The 14,422-nt window shown below is 53.3% G+C and overlaps 1 protein-coding gene across 2 annotated transcripts in view; it reads left to right on the top strand.

Annotated features, from left to right (window-relative positions):
• CACNB2 (calcium voltage-gated channel auxiliary subunit beta 2) overlaps nt 1-14,422 on the top strand; it is a 344,461-nt gene that overhangs the window by 20,759 nt on the left and 309,280 nt on the right. For both annotated transcript variants that reach the window (XM_068146356.1, XM_068146359.1), the window contains exon 2: nt 1,044-1,136. In XM_068146356.1, coding sequence (XP_068002457.1) covers nt 1,044-1,136 — 93 coding nt within the window. The remainder of the gene's footprint in view (nt 1-1,043; nt 1,137-14,422) is intronic.

The raw sequence follows: 14,422 nt of genomic DNA, 5'->3' as shown, positions 1-14,422 counted from the left end.
CCTTCTCTGTAAAGCTCAGACCATCCCTCCACCAGAAAAAGAAGCAGAAGCTCTCTCACCTTCAGAAATGAAAGCTTCTCTGGCAAAGTAAAGGTACTTTGCAAACATGATTTGAGATGACTGAATTCAGACAATCACAGAATGGTTGGGGCTGGAAGGGGCCTCCAGAGATCATCCAGTCCATGCCACCTGCCAGAGCAGCAGCACCCAGGGCAGGGCACACAGAACACATCCAGGTGGGGTTGGAAAGTCTCCAGGGAAGGAGACTCCACAACCTCTCTGGGCAGCCTGCTCCAGGCCTCCAGCACCCTCACACCAAAGAAGTTTCTCCTTGTGTTGAGTTGGAACCTCCTGGATTCCAGCTTGTACCTCTTGTTCCTTGTTCTATCCCTGGGCACCACCAGAGCCTGGCCCCTTCACCCTGACCCCCAGCCCTCAGATGAATAGGATAGGATAGGATAGGATAGGATAGGATAGGATAGGATAGGATAGGATAGGATAGAATGGAATGGAATGGAATGGAATAGAATAGAATAGAATAGAATAGAATAGAATAGAATAGAATAGAATAGAATAGAATAGAATAGAATAGAATGGAATGGAATGGAATGGAATGGAATGGAATGGAACAGAATGCCACCCTGTTTTGGAGCACAACCATCCCTGGTGTTGAAGAAGCTGTAGAGGTGGTGCTGCAGGGTAGAGTTTGGTGGTCATGGCAGCTGGGTTATGGGTGGACTTATTGATCTTAGAGGACTTTTCCAACCCTAATGATTTCATGATTCTAAGTCTATAAATGCTTCTCCTAACCTGAACCTGTGCAACAGCCCCAAAACATTGAGGGCTGTGTCGGTCAGGCCAAGCTGTGCTTGGGAGCCCTTGCACACAGCGTTCCATCAGTCAGCCTCTGGGTAGCTGCTTATTAATTGGAGTGAAGGCAGTGTCCTGAGCCCCTGCTGGCCTGGGAGGCATTGAGGAGGATGTGCTGAGAGCTTTCTGGGTGACACAGACTGATGCTCTTGCTCTGTTCTTTTGTTTTACAGTCTTATGGGAAAGGAGCAAGAAGGAAGAACCGCTTCAAAGGCTCCGATGGGAGTACCTCCTCTGACACTACCTCCAACAGCTTTGTGCGCCAGGTAGGTGCTGTGCAGCTTGGGAAGGGCTGGATCCCTTGCCAGGCTTAATGGGGGAGGAGTTCTGCTTTATTTTGGTGAGTTGTCAAGGCAAAGAGCAGCCCTGGGAAACTGCAGGCACCATGAAGGAATCCTTGGTTGCTGTTGGTTTGAGCATGGAGGAGAAACGCTTCTCCTTTCCTCACTAATTGCTGTCTCTAGCAGTTGTTGTTGGCTTTGTTGCTTCAATGCCATTAGGTGATTGAAGCTGCAGGAGGAGGTAGGGTCTGATGGGAGCCACTGAAGTGGTAACATCAAAGGAGAGCAAGAGACACCATCAAAACCATACCTGTCCTCAGGGTTTTCCTGCTTAAGGTGCTGTGTGATGCTTTCCTCCCACATCCCAGAGTTATCTTAGGGCACAGGCTGGAAGGGAAATCCCTGGCCCCATTTGTGCCCTTTGTGATGATGCTGAAAGGCCTGTGGAGGATGGGGCAGTGCTGTAGGCTCCCACGACCAACTCCAGGTAGAGATACTCAAGTGGGGACCTGTGTGGGGGCTTGGAGGATAACTCAGCTTGGCCAACAGAGGTGAGAAACAGTGCAGGGAAGGATGCTGAGAACCCAGTGTGGGCTTTGGCTGTAGAATGGTGGAGCTAGTGAAGCTGTGCTGCTGTGGAAGCAGAGTGTTTGGAGGTGTTTATGATTGACAGCAACTTGGAGAGCATGAATGGTGCCCAGAGCATCCCAGGGACTGTGCCTGTGCAGAGTCTGGAAGTGTCCTTGATGAGGACCCTTCACTGCCTGCTGCTGTCAGCTGTGGTTTTGCAGATGCAGACTTGGCTGTGGGTTTTGGAGAGGTTCTGGAATGCAGGAGGTTTCATTGCTGAGCTTTGGGTTTTGCCACAGGCAGGCACCAGGCCCTCCAGCTTGTCTTGCACCTTCCTCCATCTCAGAACATGTAATGGTTCCCCTGCTGTGGTGTTGGTTGTATCAGGACATTTCTTGTGTTTGCAGGGCTCTGCTCCTTGGTCCTGCTGTGGCCTGAGGATAGGTTGGGGATCTGGTGAAGTCAGGTCCTTGCTATCTCTCAGGGTCTGCTGTACACAGGCATGGGGTGTCAGTTGATGGTGGGAGGTTTTCAGTGGCAGTGAACAATATCAAGGTAGAAACCCTGGGTTAGTGAATTCCTTATGGGTGACACTTTGTTCTGCTTCAGAACACTCTGGAAAAGCAGCACAGGTGGTGTTTGGGAGCTCCCCAGTTCCAAGGAATCTTTGTGAGGACATCTATGTTGCTGTTTTCCTTAGCTCCTTGTGGATGTGGAGTTCAGCTATGAACATTTGAGCAGAGTGGGAGTGTTTATTTCACACCAGCTACACGTGGCTCTTTGCCTTGCTTGTTTACCTAAATGAAGCCTGAAGTTAGTCTCAAGTGTCTCTTCCTGCTGACCTGAGGGGGAGCAGGGCAAAGGGGATGTAGCCACAGGAGAGTCCAAGGGAGGGCTACAAGGATGATGAAGGGACTGAAGCCCTGCCCTATGAGCCTATGAGGAGAGGCTGAGAGCCCTGGGGCTGTTTAGTCTGGAGAGGAGGAGGCTGAGAGGGATCTGATCAATGTCTATCAATAGCTGAGGGCTGGGGGTCAGGAGGGAAGGGACAGGGACAGCCTCTGCTCACTGTGCCCTGGGATAGGCCAAGGAGCAAGGGATGGAAACTACAGCACAGGAGGTTCCAGCTCAACATGAGGAGGAACTTCTTGACTGTGAGGGTCCCAGAGGCCTGGAGCAGGCTGCCCAGAGAGGTTGTGGAGTCTCCTTCTCTGGAGCCTTTGCAGCCCTGTCTGGATGTGTTCCTGTGTGACCTGTGCTGGATTTTGTGCTCCTGCTCTGGCAGGGTTGGACTGGAAGATCTGCAGAGGTCCCTTCCACTCCCTAACACCCTGTGAGCCTATGAGATGGATCATTAAACTACATATGGGTGTTGAGGTGGACTCCTGTGGTTGGTGGAGATCTGGTTGGCTTGTAGACTGTGGGACAGGATTTATGGAGTCTTCCAAAGAGGCAAGTTGGTGAGCTACAGAAGGGTCCATATCCTTCCTTGGCTTGTGAAGGGAGCATGGAGTGTGACTGCTTCAAGTGTAGATTTTTAGGGAAGAGATTGATGTATTTCCCTGCAATCCATCCCATTGTATTGGTTGCTTAAGTGATGCAATAGAACTGACTGGAAGATGGAGTAGGCTTTTGCAAATCCCCAGAGCTTTGCTGGATTGCTGAGGCAGAGCTCAGTGTGAAGCAGCGTTGCCATGAGGAGGCTGCAGGGATGCTAATGAGTAATGATGTTTTCTGTAGCATTAGCCAGAGGAAAGCTACAAAAGAAAATCATCAGAAAACATTCCTGGTGTGCAGGCAGAGCTGTGTGAGTCTGGCTGAGGGATGTCTCCCTTCACACTTGCTGCTGAGAGGTTTATGGCAGGGCTTCACCACTTCCTCCCCAGGCTTCCCTGCTTCCATTCCCCAGGGCCGGCTTGGATCTTACCTGCAGTGTCCCAGTGTCCCAGGTATTAAACACAAAGGGGGGAGTTGTTTTCTGCTGGCTCAGTTGCTGTGGCTTTCCCAGAAGCTGCCTCAGCACTGAATCTTGCTTGTCTTCATCTTTCTTGGAGGACACTTGGCATGGTACAAATGAATGTGATTGCTTTACCATAACCATTTGTTTGCAGGAGAAAACGTGACTCTAGGCAGCGTGCCTCTGAGAGGGGTGGCAGCTGCAGGGAAGCAGCGCAGGCACAGCAGAATCAATGGCAGAGCTGTTTATTTTCCACTATTTTAGAGCTGACCTAAACCTAGGAAGGCAGGTTTTGACTGGTATGGGGTTTGTGTGGGCTTTTGGCAGTGGTTTTGATCTCCATGTGGGTTACAACCCAGCCTCGCTGTGAGCCCAAGCAAACCTCAGGAGGTTCAACAAACCAAGGGCAAGGTCCTGCAGCTGGGTTGGGGCAATTTATAAGCTGGGCAGGGACTGACTGGAGAGCAGCCCTGAAGAAAAGGCCTTGGGGGTGCTGGGGGAGGAGAAGCTCAACAGGAGCCAGCAGTGAGCACCTGCAGCCCAGAGAGCCAAGCAGAGCCTGGGCTGCAGCAAGAGAAGTGTGGCCAGCAGGGCCAGGGAGGGGATTCTGCCCCTCTGCTCCACTCTGCTGAGACCACAGCTGGAGCTCTGGGTCCAGTTCTGGAGCCTCTGTGCCAGGAAGGATCTGGAGGTGCTGGAAGGTGTCCAGAGAAGGGCCACGAGGAGGAGCAGAGGGCTGGAGCTGCTCTGCTCTGGAGACAGCCTGAGAGAGTTGGGGCTGTGCAGTCTGGAGAGGAGAAGGCTCCCAGGAGACCTTCTGGTGGCCTTCCAGGATCTGCAGAGGGATCCAAGAAAGCTGGGGAGAGACTTTTGAGGGTGTGAGGGAGTGATAGGACTGGGGGGGTTGGAGCAAAAGTAGAAGTGGGGAGATTGAGATTGGCTGTGAGGAAGAAGTTGTTGCCCATGAGGGTGGTGAGAGCCTGGCACAGGCTGCCCAGGGAGGTGGTGGAAGCCTCCTGCCTGGAGGTGTTTGCAGCCAGGCTGGATGTGGCTGTGAGCAACCTGCTGTAGTGTGAGGTGTCCCTGGCCATGGCAGGGGGTTGGAGCTGGCTGAGCCTTGAGGTCCCTTCCAAGCCTGACAGTTCTGTGCTTCTACACACAGTCTCTGTGTTTCAGTGAGGCTGATGGGACATGCAGCTGTGTTTTTGCTCCTGACTTCATTTTTCTCCCCTTTCACTTTTACTTCCTGACTTGTCCTACAGCTCTGAGGTGCATCTCTACAAATACTGCTTTCTGCACTCCAGAAGGCATCTTGGGTTTGTCCTGACTGTGTGTTGCTTTTCTGCCCAGGTTCCACCTGAAGCAGGAAGATTGGAAGGTGCTGCTGCCTCATTCTGTAGCCGGGCTGCCCTTCAGCTGGGAGAGGCATGCAGGTTCTGTTTGCAAAGAGGACTTTTCCTGACAGAGAAAATAGACTGGTGCTGGATTAAAGCAGATGAGTGTGACTAGTCCTAAAGAAATGTTGTGCATGTGGAAGGCAGTGGAGGTGTTGTGCAAGACAAGCATTTAGGGTTCAGTTGTTTCAATCCCCAGCTGCTGGCCAGGGAAGTTAAAGCTGCTGTAGGAGGCAGGGAGTTAGGATCCATTACTTACATTGACAAAGCTTTACTGTGTCTGTGTTTTACTATTTCCTTAACAACATCTGCAGCTCTAGCTCCACTGTGTACCTGGCATGACTCCTGCCATGCATACCAGATGCTGGAGTTACAAAAACAATTCCAGCTTACTCAAACTGCTTCAGATTGGGCCCAAGCCAAGCCCAGGAAATTCAACAACACCAAGTGCAAGGTTCTGCAGCTGGGTTAGGGCTATCCCAGGCACTTGGGCAGGGATTGGCTTGAGAGCAGCCCTGGAGAAAAGGCCTTGGGGGTGCTGGGGGAGGAGAAGCTCAAGAGGAGCCAGCAGGAAGCACTTGCAGCCCAGAGAGCCAAGCAGAGCCTGGGCTGCAGCAAGAGAAGTGTGGCCAGCAGGGCCAGGGAGGGGATTCTGCCCCTCTGCTCCACTCTGCTGAGACCACAGCTGCAGCTCTGGGGCCAGTCCTGGAGCCTCTGTGCCAGGAAGGATCTGGAGGTGCTGGAAGGTGTCCAGAGAAGGGCCACGAGGAGGAGCAGAGGGCTGGAGCTGCTCTGCTCTGGGGACAGACTGAGAGAGTTGGGGTTGTGCAGGCTGGAGAGGAGAAGGCTCCCAGGAGACCTAATTGTGGCCTTGCAGGATCTGCAGGGGGCTCCAAGAAAGCTGGGGAGGGACTTTGGAGGGTGTGAGGGAATGATAGGACTGGGGGGGGATGGAGCAAAAGTAGAAGTGGGGAGATTGAGATTGAGATTGAGATTGTCTGTGAGGAAGAAGTTGTTCCCCATGAGGGTGGTGAGAGCCTGGCACAGGTTGCCCAGGGAGGTGGTGGAAGCCTCCTGGCTGGAAGTGTTTGCAGCCAGGCTGGATGTGGCTGTGAGCAACCTGCTGTAGTGTGAGGTGTCCCTGCCCATGGCAGGGGGTTGGAACTGGCTGAGCCTTGAGGTCCCTTCCAGCTCTGACAGCTCTGGGATTCTGTGGAAACCCCTCCTCTTGCCTGAGGAGGAGGAAGTGCACCCTGCAGGGCAGGGACCCTCTCTACCTAAATTTGCTTTGCAGCAGGCTGAAACGGAGCAGTGATCTATCCAATATTGTTTCTGATGTACAGCCAAGAAGCAAGGGCATTGGTGTCTAGAAGATGGAAATTGAACCCCACTCCTGCTCTCAATCCAGTTAAACCTCCTCTGTGGTGTGGGGTGTGTGTGGTGATGCAGATACTCAGCTCTGTTTTTCACACCCCTGACTCTGTGGAACCTGTGAGCTTGTAGGGGAATGGTTTGGCTCCTGTTCTGTTTGTTTGTTCCAAACAGAATCTGTTTGGTTTTAGCATTTAGAGGAGTTCAGAATATTATTTGTGATATTGGAGCTTAAAACAACCACCACAACAACTTGGCTTTGCTTTTGCTTGCCAGCAGCTAGCTGCTGCTTGGCTTGGAGGCAGCAAGAGAGGGAAGGGTTTTATTTCATTCCCCCCCTCCCCTCTGTTGTGTTGTTAAGTTGCATTGGCAATTAAACAACGTGTTTGGAAAGCAGAAGCCTCGCTGCACACCCATCAGCTCCTAACTGCCTGTAATCAGTTGTCTTTAGGGAGCTAAAGCACATTGTGGTACACAGCCTTCATCATCTTCCTGGGGCTTTGGAGGGATAAGCAGCTTGTTCTCAGGGTTAGCTAGGAACCACTGAATTGGCTCTGAGCTCTCCCTGCTGCCACTCTGAGTGAGTGCACCCTCAGCAGGTTTGCTGATGGCACCAAGCTGTGTGGTGCAGCAGACAGCTGGAGGGAAGGATCCATCCAGAGGAATCTGGACAGGCTGGAGAGGTGGGCACCAGCCAACCTCAGGAGGTTCGATAAGACCAAGGGCAGGGTCCTGCAGCTGGGTGGAGGCAATCGCAGGCACAAATCCAGGCTGGGCAGTGACTGGCTGGAAAGCAGCCCTGAGGAGAGAGACTTGGGGGTGCTGGGGGAGGAGAATTCTGCTCACCAGGAGCTCTCAGTGTGCACTTGCAGCCCACAAAGCCAATCAGATCCTGGGCTGCATCAGGAGAAGTGTGGCCAGCAGGGCAAGGGAGGTGATCCTCCCCCTCTGCTCAGCTCTGCTGAGACCCCACCTGGAGTACTGCCTCCAGTTCTGGAGCCCCTATGACAAGAGGGATGTGGAGGTGCTGGAAGGTGTCCAGAGCAGGGCCAGGAGGATGAGCAGAGGGCTGGAGCACCTCTCCTGTGAGGACAGACTGAAGGAGTTGGGGCTGTTCAGTCTGGAGAAAAGGCAGCTCCCAGGTGACCTCATTGTGGCCTTCCAGGATCTGAAGGGGGCTCCAAGAAGGCTGGGGAGGGACTGCTCAGGATCTCAGGTAGTGATAGGACTAGGGGGAATGGAATGAAGCTGGAGGTGGGGAGATTCAGGCTGGAGGGGAGGAGGAAGTTCTTCCCCATGAGAGTGGTGAAGCCCTGGAAGGGTTGTCCAGGGAGGTGGTTGGGGCCCTGTCCCTGGAGGTGTTTAAGGCCAGGCTGGATGAGGCTGTGGCCAGGCTGATCTAGTGTGGGGTGTCCCTGCCCATGGCAGGGGGGTTGGAACTAGATGATCCTTGTGGTCCCTTCCAACCCTGACTGATACTATGATACTGTGATGCCTGCTGTGGTAGGTTGAAATTGAAAGGGACCTCAAGTCTCAGCCAGTTCCAACCCCCCTGCCATGGCCACACTGCAGCAGGTTGCTCACAGCCACATCCAGCCTGGCTGCAAACACCTCCAGGCAGGAGGCTTCCACCACCTCCCTGGGCAACCTCTGCCAGTCTCTCTCCCCCCACCCATGGTGTACAACATGCACCACATATACACAATACAGATGTGTATTTACATCTTACAAACCACACAATAACTCCTCAGACCCCAGGGGGACCATTCACCCACTCCCTCCCTCCTTCCCTTCACCTCACAGAGAAGTCAATACAGAGATAGCCCTGGCAAGGCCAGGGGAGGGAGGGGGGAAAGTTGCAGGCAGAGGCAACAGAAGAAGAAAAGGGAGAGCGAGCTGTCTATGCCTCTGCTCTCTCTTCCCAGTAGCAAGCCAATGAATTCCATAGACCTTAGCATCATTGTTCTTTTACCTCCAGTGGTCAGGACTGGGACCAGTACTGTTCAATATATTCCTCCATGGCCTGGATGAGGGCACAGAGAGCACTGTCAGCAGGTTTCCTGATGACACCAAGCTGGGTGGAGCAGCTAACACAGTAGAAGGCTGTGCTGCCATTCAGCCAGGCTTGGACAGGCTGAGAGCTGATGAAGTTCAACAAGGACAAGGGGAGAGTCTTGCACCTGGGAAGGAACAACTCCATGCACCAGGATAAGTTGGGGACTGAGCTGCTGGGGAGCAGTGAAGGAGAAAGGCACCTGGGGGTCCTGGTGGATGGGAGGTTGACCATGAGCCAGCAATGTGCTCTGGTGGCCAAGAAGGCCAAGGGCAGCCTGGGGTGCATTAGAAGGGCTGTGGTGAGGAGGTCAAGAGAGGTTCTCCTCCCCCTCTACTCTGCCCTGCTGAGGCCACATCTGGAATATTGTGTCCAGTTCTGGGCCCCTCAGCTCAAGAAGGACCTCAGGGAACTGCTTGAGAGAGTCCAGCACAGAGGCACAGAGCTGCTGCAGGCAGTGGAAGATCTTCCTCATGAGGAGAGCCTGAGGGAGCTGAGGGCTCTTAGGCTTGGAGAGGAGGAGCCTGAGGGTGAGCTCCTTGCTGTTGCTCAAGATGTGCAGGGGCAGTGCCCAGAGGCTGGAGCCAGGCTCTGCTGGGTGCTGCCCAATGGCAGCACAAGGGGCAGTGGTGGAAGCTGAGGCAGGGGAAGTGCCATGGAAACAGGAGGAAGAATTTTTTCCCTGTGAAGGTGACAGAGGCCTGGAGCAGGCTGCCCAGGGGGGTTGTGGAGTCTCCTCTGGAGATATTCAAACCCTGCCTGGCTGTGTTCCTGTGTGACCTGCTCTAGGTGCTCCTGCTCTGGCAGGGGCTTGGGCTGGATGTTCCCTTCCAGCCCCTGAATTTCTGTGATTCATTTTGCTTTCAGTCCTTACAGTCAGGGCTTAGGCTAAAGTTGCCCCTTCCAACTGTAACACCTGGTAATGATTTGGCTCCCAAAGCTTGTTTCAAAGACACATCAGATAAAGTGCTTTGCAGGCAACATCACTGCAAGCAAATTGCATCTCCTGATAGCATTACATGCTCCCTGCCTGTGCTCCTGGACCTGTCTTTGGGGAGGGTTTATCTTAAATCCTAATGATTAATCACAGAGGCAGCCTCAGCTGTGGGGATTTTTGCATGCTGCAGAGGCAGATTAGATGAGGAATGGGCTGTAGACTTCCCAAAACATTGAAGGCTTTACAAAGCTGGATGGTTTGGGGGTTGTGCTGCTTTGGTTTTTGTTTTTAATGCTTTTCCAGCTTGGCTTCCTGCCTGTTACTCTCTGTTTGCTCAAAAACACAGCCATAAATAATGCTGGAGGGGATTCATTATCCTCCTGCTCTCCTCTGAGGATGTTGCCTTAGCTGTGGGATCATCTACTGCATTTTATGAATGGTAAAAGCTGAGATTTGCACCCCCAAAAAAAATAGGAATTGAAAGTATTTGACTTAGTTTTGCTGCTAATCCTGCCTGCAGAAACCATGGAGTCACAGAACCAGCCAGCTTGGAAAAGACCTCAGAGATCAGCAAGTCCAACCTGTCACCTAATCCCTAACACCTCCTGACAACTAAACCATGGCTCCAAGTGCTACAGCCAAGCCTTCCCTGAACACCTCCAGGGACAGGGACACTACCACCTCCCTGGGCAGCACATTCCAATGGGCAATCACTCTCTCAGTGAAGAACTTTCTCCCCACCCCCAGCCTAAACCTCCCCTGGCACAGCTTGAGACTGTGTCCTCTTGTTCCGGTGCTGCTTGCCTGGGAGAAGAGACCAACCCCCACCTGGCTACAACCTCCCTGCAGGGAGTTGTAGAAGGCAATGAGGTCTCCCCTGAGCCTCCTCCTCTCCAGGCTAAGCAACCCCAGCTCCCTCAGCCTCTCCTCACAGGGCTGTGCTCCAGACCCCTCCCCAGCTTTGTTGCCCTTCTCTGGACACCTTCAAGTCTCTCAATGTCCTTCCTAAACTGAGGGGCCCAAAACTGGACACAGGACTCAAGGTGTGGCCTGAGCAGTGCTGAGCACAGGGCACAATGACTTCCCTGCTCCTGCTGGCCACACTGTTCCTAATGCAGGCCAGGATGCCCTTGGCCTTCTTGTCTCCCTGGGCACACTGCTGGCTCATGTTTAGGCAGCTGTCAATCAGCACCCCCAGGTCCCTTTCTTCCTGGCTGCTTTCAGCCACTCTGACCCCAGCCTGTAACTCTGCATGGGGTTGCTGTGGCCAAAGTGCAGCCCCTGGCACTTGGACTTGTTGAATGCCATCCTGTTGGACTCTGCCCAGCTGTCCAGCCTGTCTTGAGTACCCCACAGAACTGGGCTGTGCAGGGATGTGTTTCTCATCTGTTAATTGGTGGTTTGGGCTTTTAAGCAGACACAGAGCTTAGCTTTCATACTCTTTTGATCACCTTTTCATGTGGGGAAGAGCTTCTGCACTCAGCTGAGACATGAAGTGAGTCAGTACCTTGTACAGGCTGAGCTCCAGACAGCTGGTGTAGAGTGGGGCACAGGTATTACCTTTGGATTTAATGCTCAGTACTAGCAATTTTATGCTGCTCCAGGGTTCCAGCACCCTCACACCAAAGAATGATCTCCTCATGTTGAAATGGAACCTCCTGGGTTCCTTCTCTGGAGACTTTCCAAAGCCACCTGGATGTTTTCCTGTGTGACCTGCCCTGGGTGATGCTGCTCTGGCAGGGGGCTTGGGCTGGATGATCTCTGGAGGTCCCTTCCAACTGCTGCCATTCCATGATCCTATAGTGGATGAAGCCATATTACACTGGAACAGGATGTCTGTGCTGCTGCATTCTCCTAACATTAGCAGGAGCCACCAAACTTGGCTGCTAAGGCCAGCATCTGACCTTAAATCATGGGCAGGCAATGCAGTTCCAGGATGATGCAAGTGCTTGTATTGAGCAATGTTAAACAGTTTGTAGTCAACAGATAGAGAGTTATTTGATTTAGGATATGGAATTACAGGCTGTCTCTAGGAGCAGGTCTAGGCTGGGCAACCCACTGGGTTGGGTTTCTTGTGTGTGTGGAATATAGCAAGGTCACAATGAAGGGTGGCTGCAGCACTTAGAGCAGTGCAGGGATTCCTAGGAGTCTGTCACTTCCCTTCTGCAGAGAGTTTCATTCACTGCTGCTTTCACAGCTCCTCACTCATGTGGGGAAAACCAGGGAGGTGTTGGGTGGGAGGAGGACAGCTTTGTGGAGAGCCTTGGATTTGGGAGTGTGTGGCTGGAGGAAGGAGTAGAAAGAATCTTAGAATCACAGAACTGTCAGGGTTGGAGGGGCCTCAAGGCTCAGCCAGTTCCAACCCCCCTGCCATGGGCAGGGACACCTCACACTACAGCAGGTTGCTCACAGCCACATCCAGCCTGGCTGCAAACACCTCCAGCCAGGAGGCTTCCACCACCTCCCTGGGCAACCTGTGCCAGGCTCTCACCACCCTCATGGGGAACAACTTCTTCCTCACAGCCAATCTCAATCTCCCCACTTCTACTTTTGCTCCATCCCCCCCAGTCCTATCACTCCCTCACACCCTCAAAAGTCCCTCCCCAGCTTTCTTGGAGCCCCCTGCAGATCCTGGAAGACCACAAGAAGCTCTCCTGGGAGCCTTCTCCTCTCCAGCCTGCACAACCCCAACTCTCTCAGTCTGTCCCCATAACAGAGCAGTTCCAGCCTCTGCTCCTCCTCGTGGCCCTTCTCTGGACACCTTTCCAGCACCTCCAGATCCTTCCTGGCTCCAGAACTGGCCCCAGAGCTCCAGGTGGGGTCTCAGCAGAGCAGATTCCTGGGAGTCTGTCACTTCCCTGCATTAGAGAGTTTCATTCACTGCTGCTGTCTCAGCTCCTCAGTTGTGTGGGGAAAACCAGGGAGGTGTTGGGTGGGAGGAGGACAGCTTTGAGGAGAGCCTTGGATTTGGGAGTGTGTGGCTGGAGGAAGGGAAGGTGCAAGGAGTAGAAAGGGACATCCCCTTCTGGTGGCAGTTGTTGAACTGTTTTAGGCTGTGCAGAGATGGAGAGATGGCATCAGGCTCATTGAGCTATCCACTCCCTCAGCTGTAAGAAGAGTTTGCAGAGTCTCCTTTTTTGGCCTGCAGAGAATAGAACAGATGCCCCTCTAAAGCATGGGATCTTGGCATGCATGGCTGGAGGGGAGATGGCTGAGAAAAACCCAGCAGAAAGGAAGTTCACTTCCAATTCTTTCCTGGGCTTTATGTTTTGTAACTTATTTTCCCTCAAATGGTTTCTAAGAATAGAAATGAAAATGCTGCCCTGTGTTTAAAGAACCCCACACCCCCCCTCCAACAAAAACACACAGGCAAAACATCACAAGGCTCCTCTTACAAGTGTCCACTTACTCCTCTTGGAGCAGAGCAGCAGGGAGAAAATTAGAGGGGGGGGAAACCTAAATGTAATACTGTATCAAAAAGTGAAGGATAGGAGCCCTGAATGGAAGTAGATCACAGGCCAGCAGGGCAAGGGAGGTGATTCTCCCCCTCTGCTCAGCTCTGGGGAGACCCCACCTGGAGTACTGCCTCCAGTTCTGGAGCCCCTATTCCAAGAGGGATCTGGAGGTGCTGGAAGGTGTCCAGAGAAGGGCCAGGAGGATGATCAGAGGGCTGGAGCACCTCTCCTGTGAGGACAGACTGAAGGAGTTGGGGCTGTTCAGTCTGGAGAAGAGAAGGCTCCCAGGTGACCTCATTGTGGCCTTCCAGGATCTGAAGGGGGCTCCAAGAAGGCTGGGGAGGGACTGCTCAGGATCTCAGGGAGTGATAGGACTAGGGGGACTGGAATGAAGCTGGAGGTAGGGAGATTCAGGCTGGAGGGGAGGAGGAAGTTCTTCCCCATGAGAGTGGTGAAGCCCTGGAATGGGTTGTCCAGGGAGGTGGTTGGGGCCCTGTCCCTGGAGGTGTTTAAGCCCAGGCTGGATGAGGCTGTGGCCAGGCTGATGTAGTGTGGGGTGTCCCTGCCCATGGCAGGGGGGTTGGAACTAGATGATCCTTGTGGTCCCTTCCAACCCTGACTGATACTATGATACTATGATAGAATCATGGCATGGGCTGGGCTGGAAGGGGCCTCTAAAGCTCACCCAGTCCAACCCCTCTGCACTCAGCAGGGACATCCCCAGCTAGATCAGGTTGCCCAGAGCCCTCTCCAGCCTCACCTTGAATATCTCCAGGGACGGAGTGTCAACCACCTCCCTGGGCAACCTGTGCCAGTGTTCCACCACCCTCCTGCTGCAGAACTTTTTCCTCACATCCAATCTCAATCTGCTCTGCTCTAGTTTGAAGCCACTGCCCCTGGTCCTGTCCCTGCAGGCCTTTGCCAACAGTCTCTCTGCAGCCTTCTTGTAGCCCCTTCAGGTCCTGGCAGGATGTTTGGTGCTGCTTTGCATGCAGCTGCAGTCAGTGCATCCTTTCCCAAGCAGCAGTGGGGATGGGGGAGATGGAGCCTCTAGCTGACCTCTGCTGAGCTGGTTGCCAGAGTTGTTAATGAGCTTGCTGAGCTGATGGGTGGCTGTTGCAAAGTGCCTGGGAGGACAGGCATGGCTTCCTGGGAGGGGATGGGGAGAGGCAAGCCCTGAAGTGGGAGTCCTGAAGTCTAGCTTGCTGGTGGCAGCACTTGGATGTTGTCATTGCTGCTGTCTTCTGTGTGCATCCTGGCTGTGTGGTTAACCTCTAGGTATCACAGCATCACAGTATAACTAAGGTTGGAAGAGACCTCGAGGATCATCAAGTCCAACCTGTCACCACAGACCTCATGACTAGACCATGGCACCAAGTGCCACATCCAGTCCCCTCTTGAACACCTCCAGGGACGGGGACTCCACTGCCCAGCTGCTCAGGAGCCACCACAGCTGGCACCACAGTTTGGCAGCATCAGATGTGTGCCTTTGTAGTGGGGTGTTGAAGGGCACAGCAGAACTTGTGCATTCCTG

The sequence above is a fragment of the Melanerpes formicivorus genome, unplaced genomic scaffold, assembly GCF_026170545.1.
Source record: "Melanerpes formicivorus ecotype bairdi unplaced genomic scaffold, bMelFor1.0.p_v2 SCAF_13, whole genome shotgun sequence".
NCBI classification, from domain to species: domain Eukaryota; kingdom Metazoa; phylum Chordata; class Aves; order Piciformes; family Picidae; genus Melanerpes; species Melanerpes formicivorus.
This window is presented reverse-complemented; position numbering and strand designations above follow the sequence as displayed.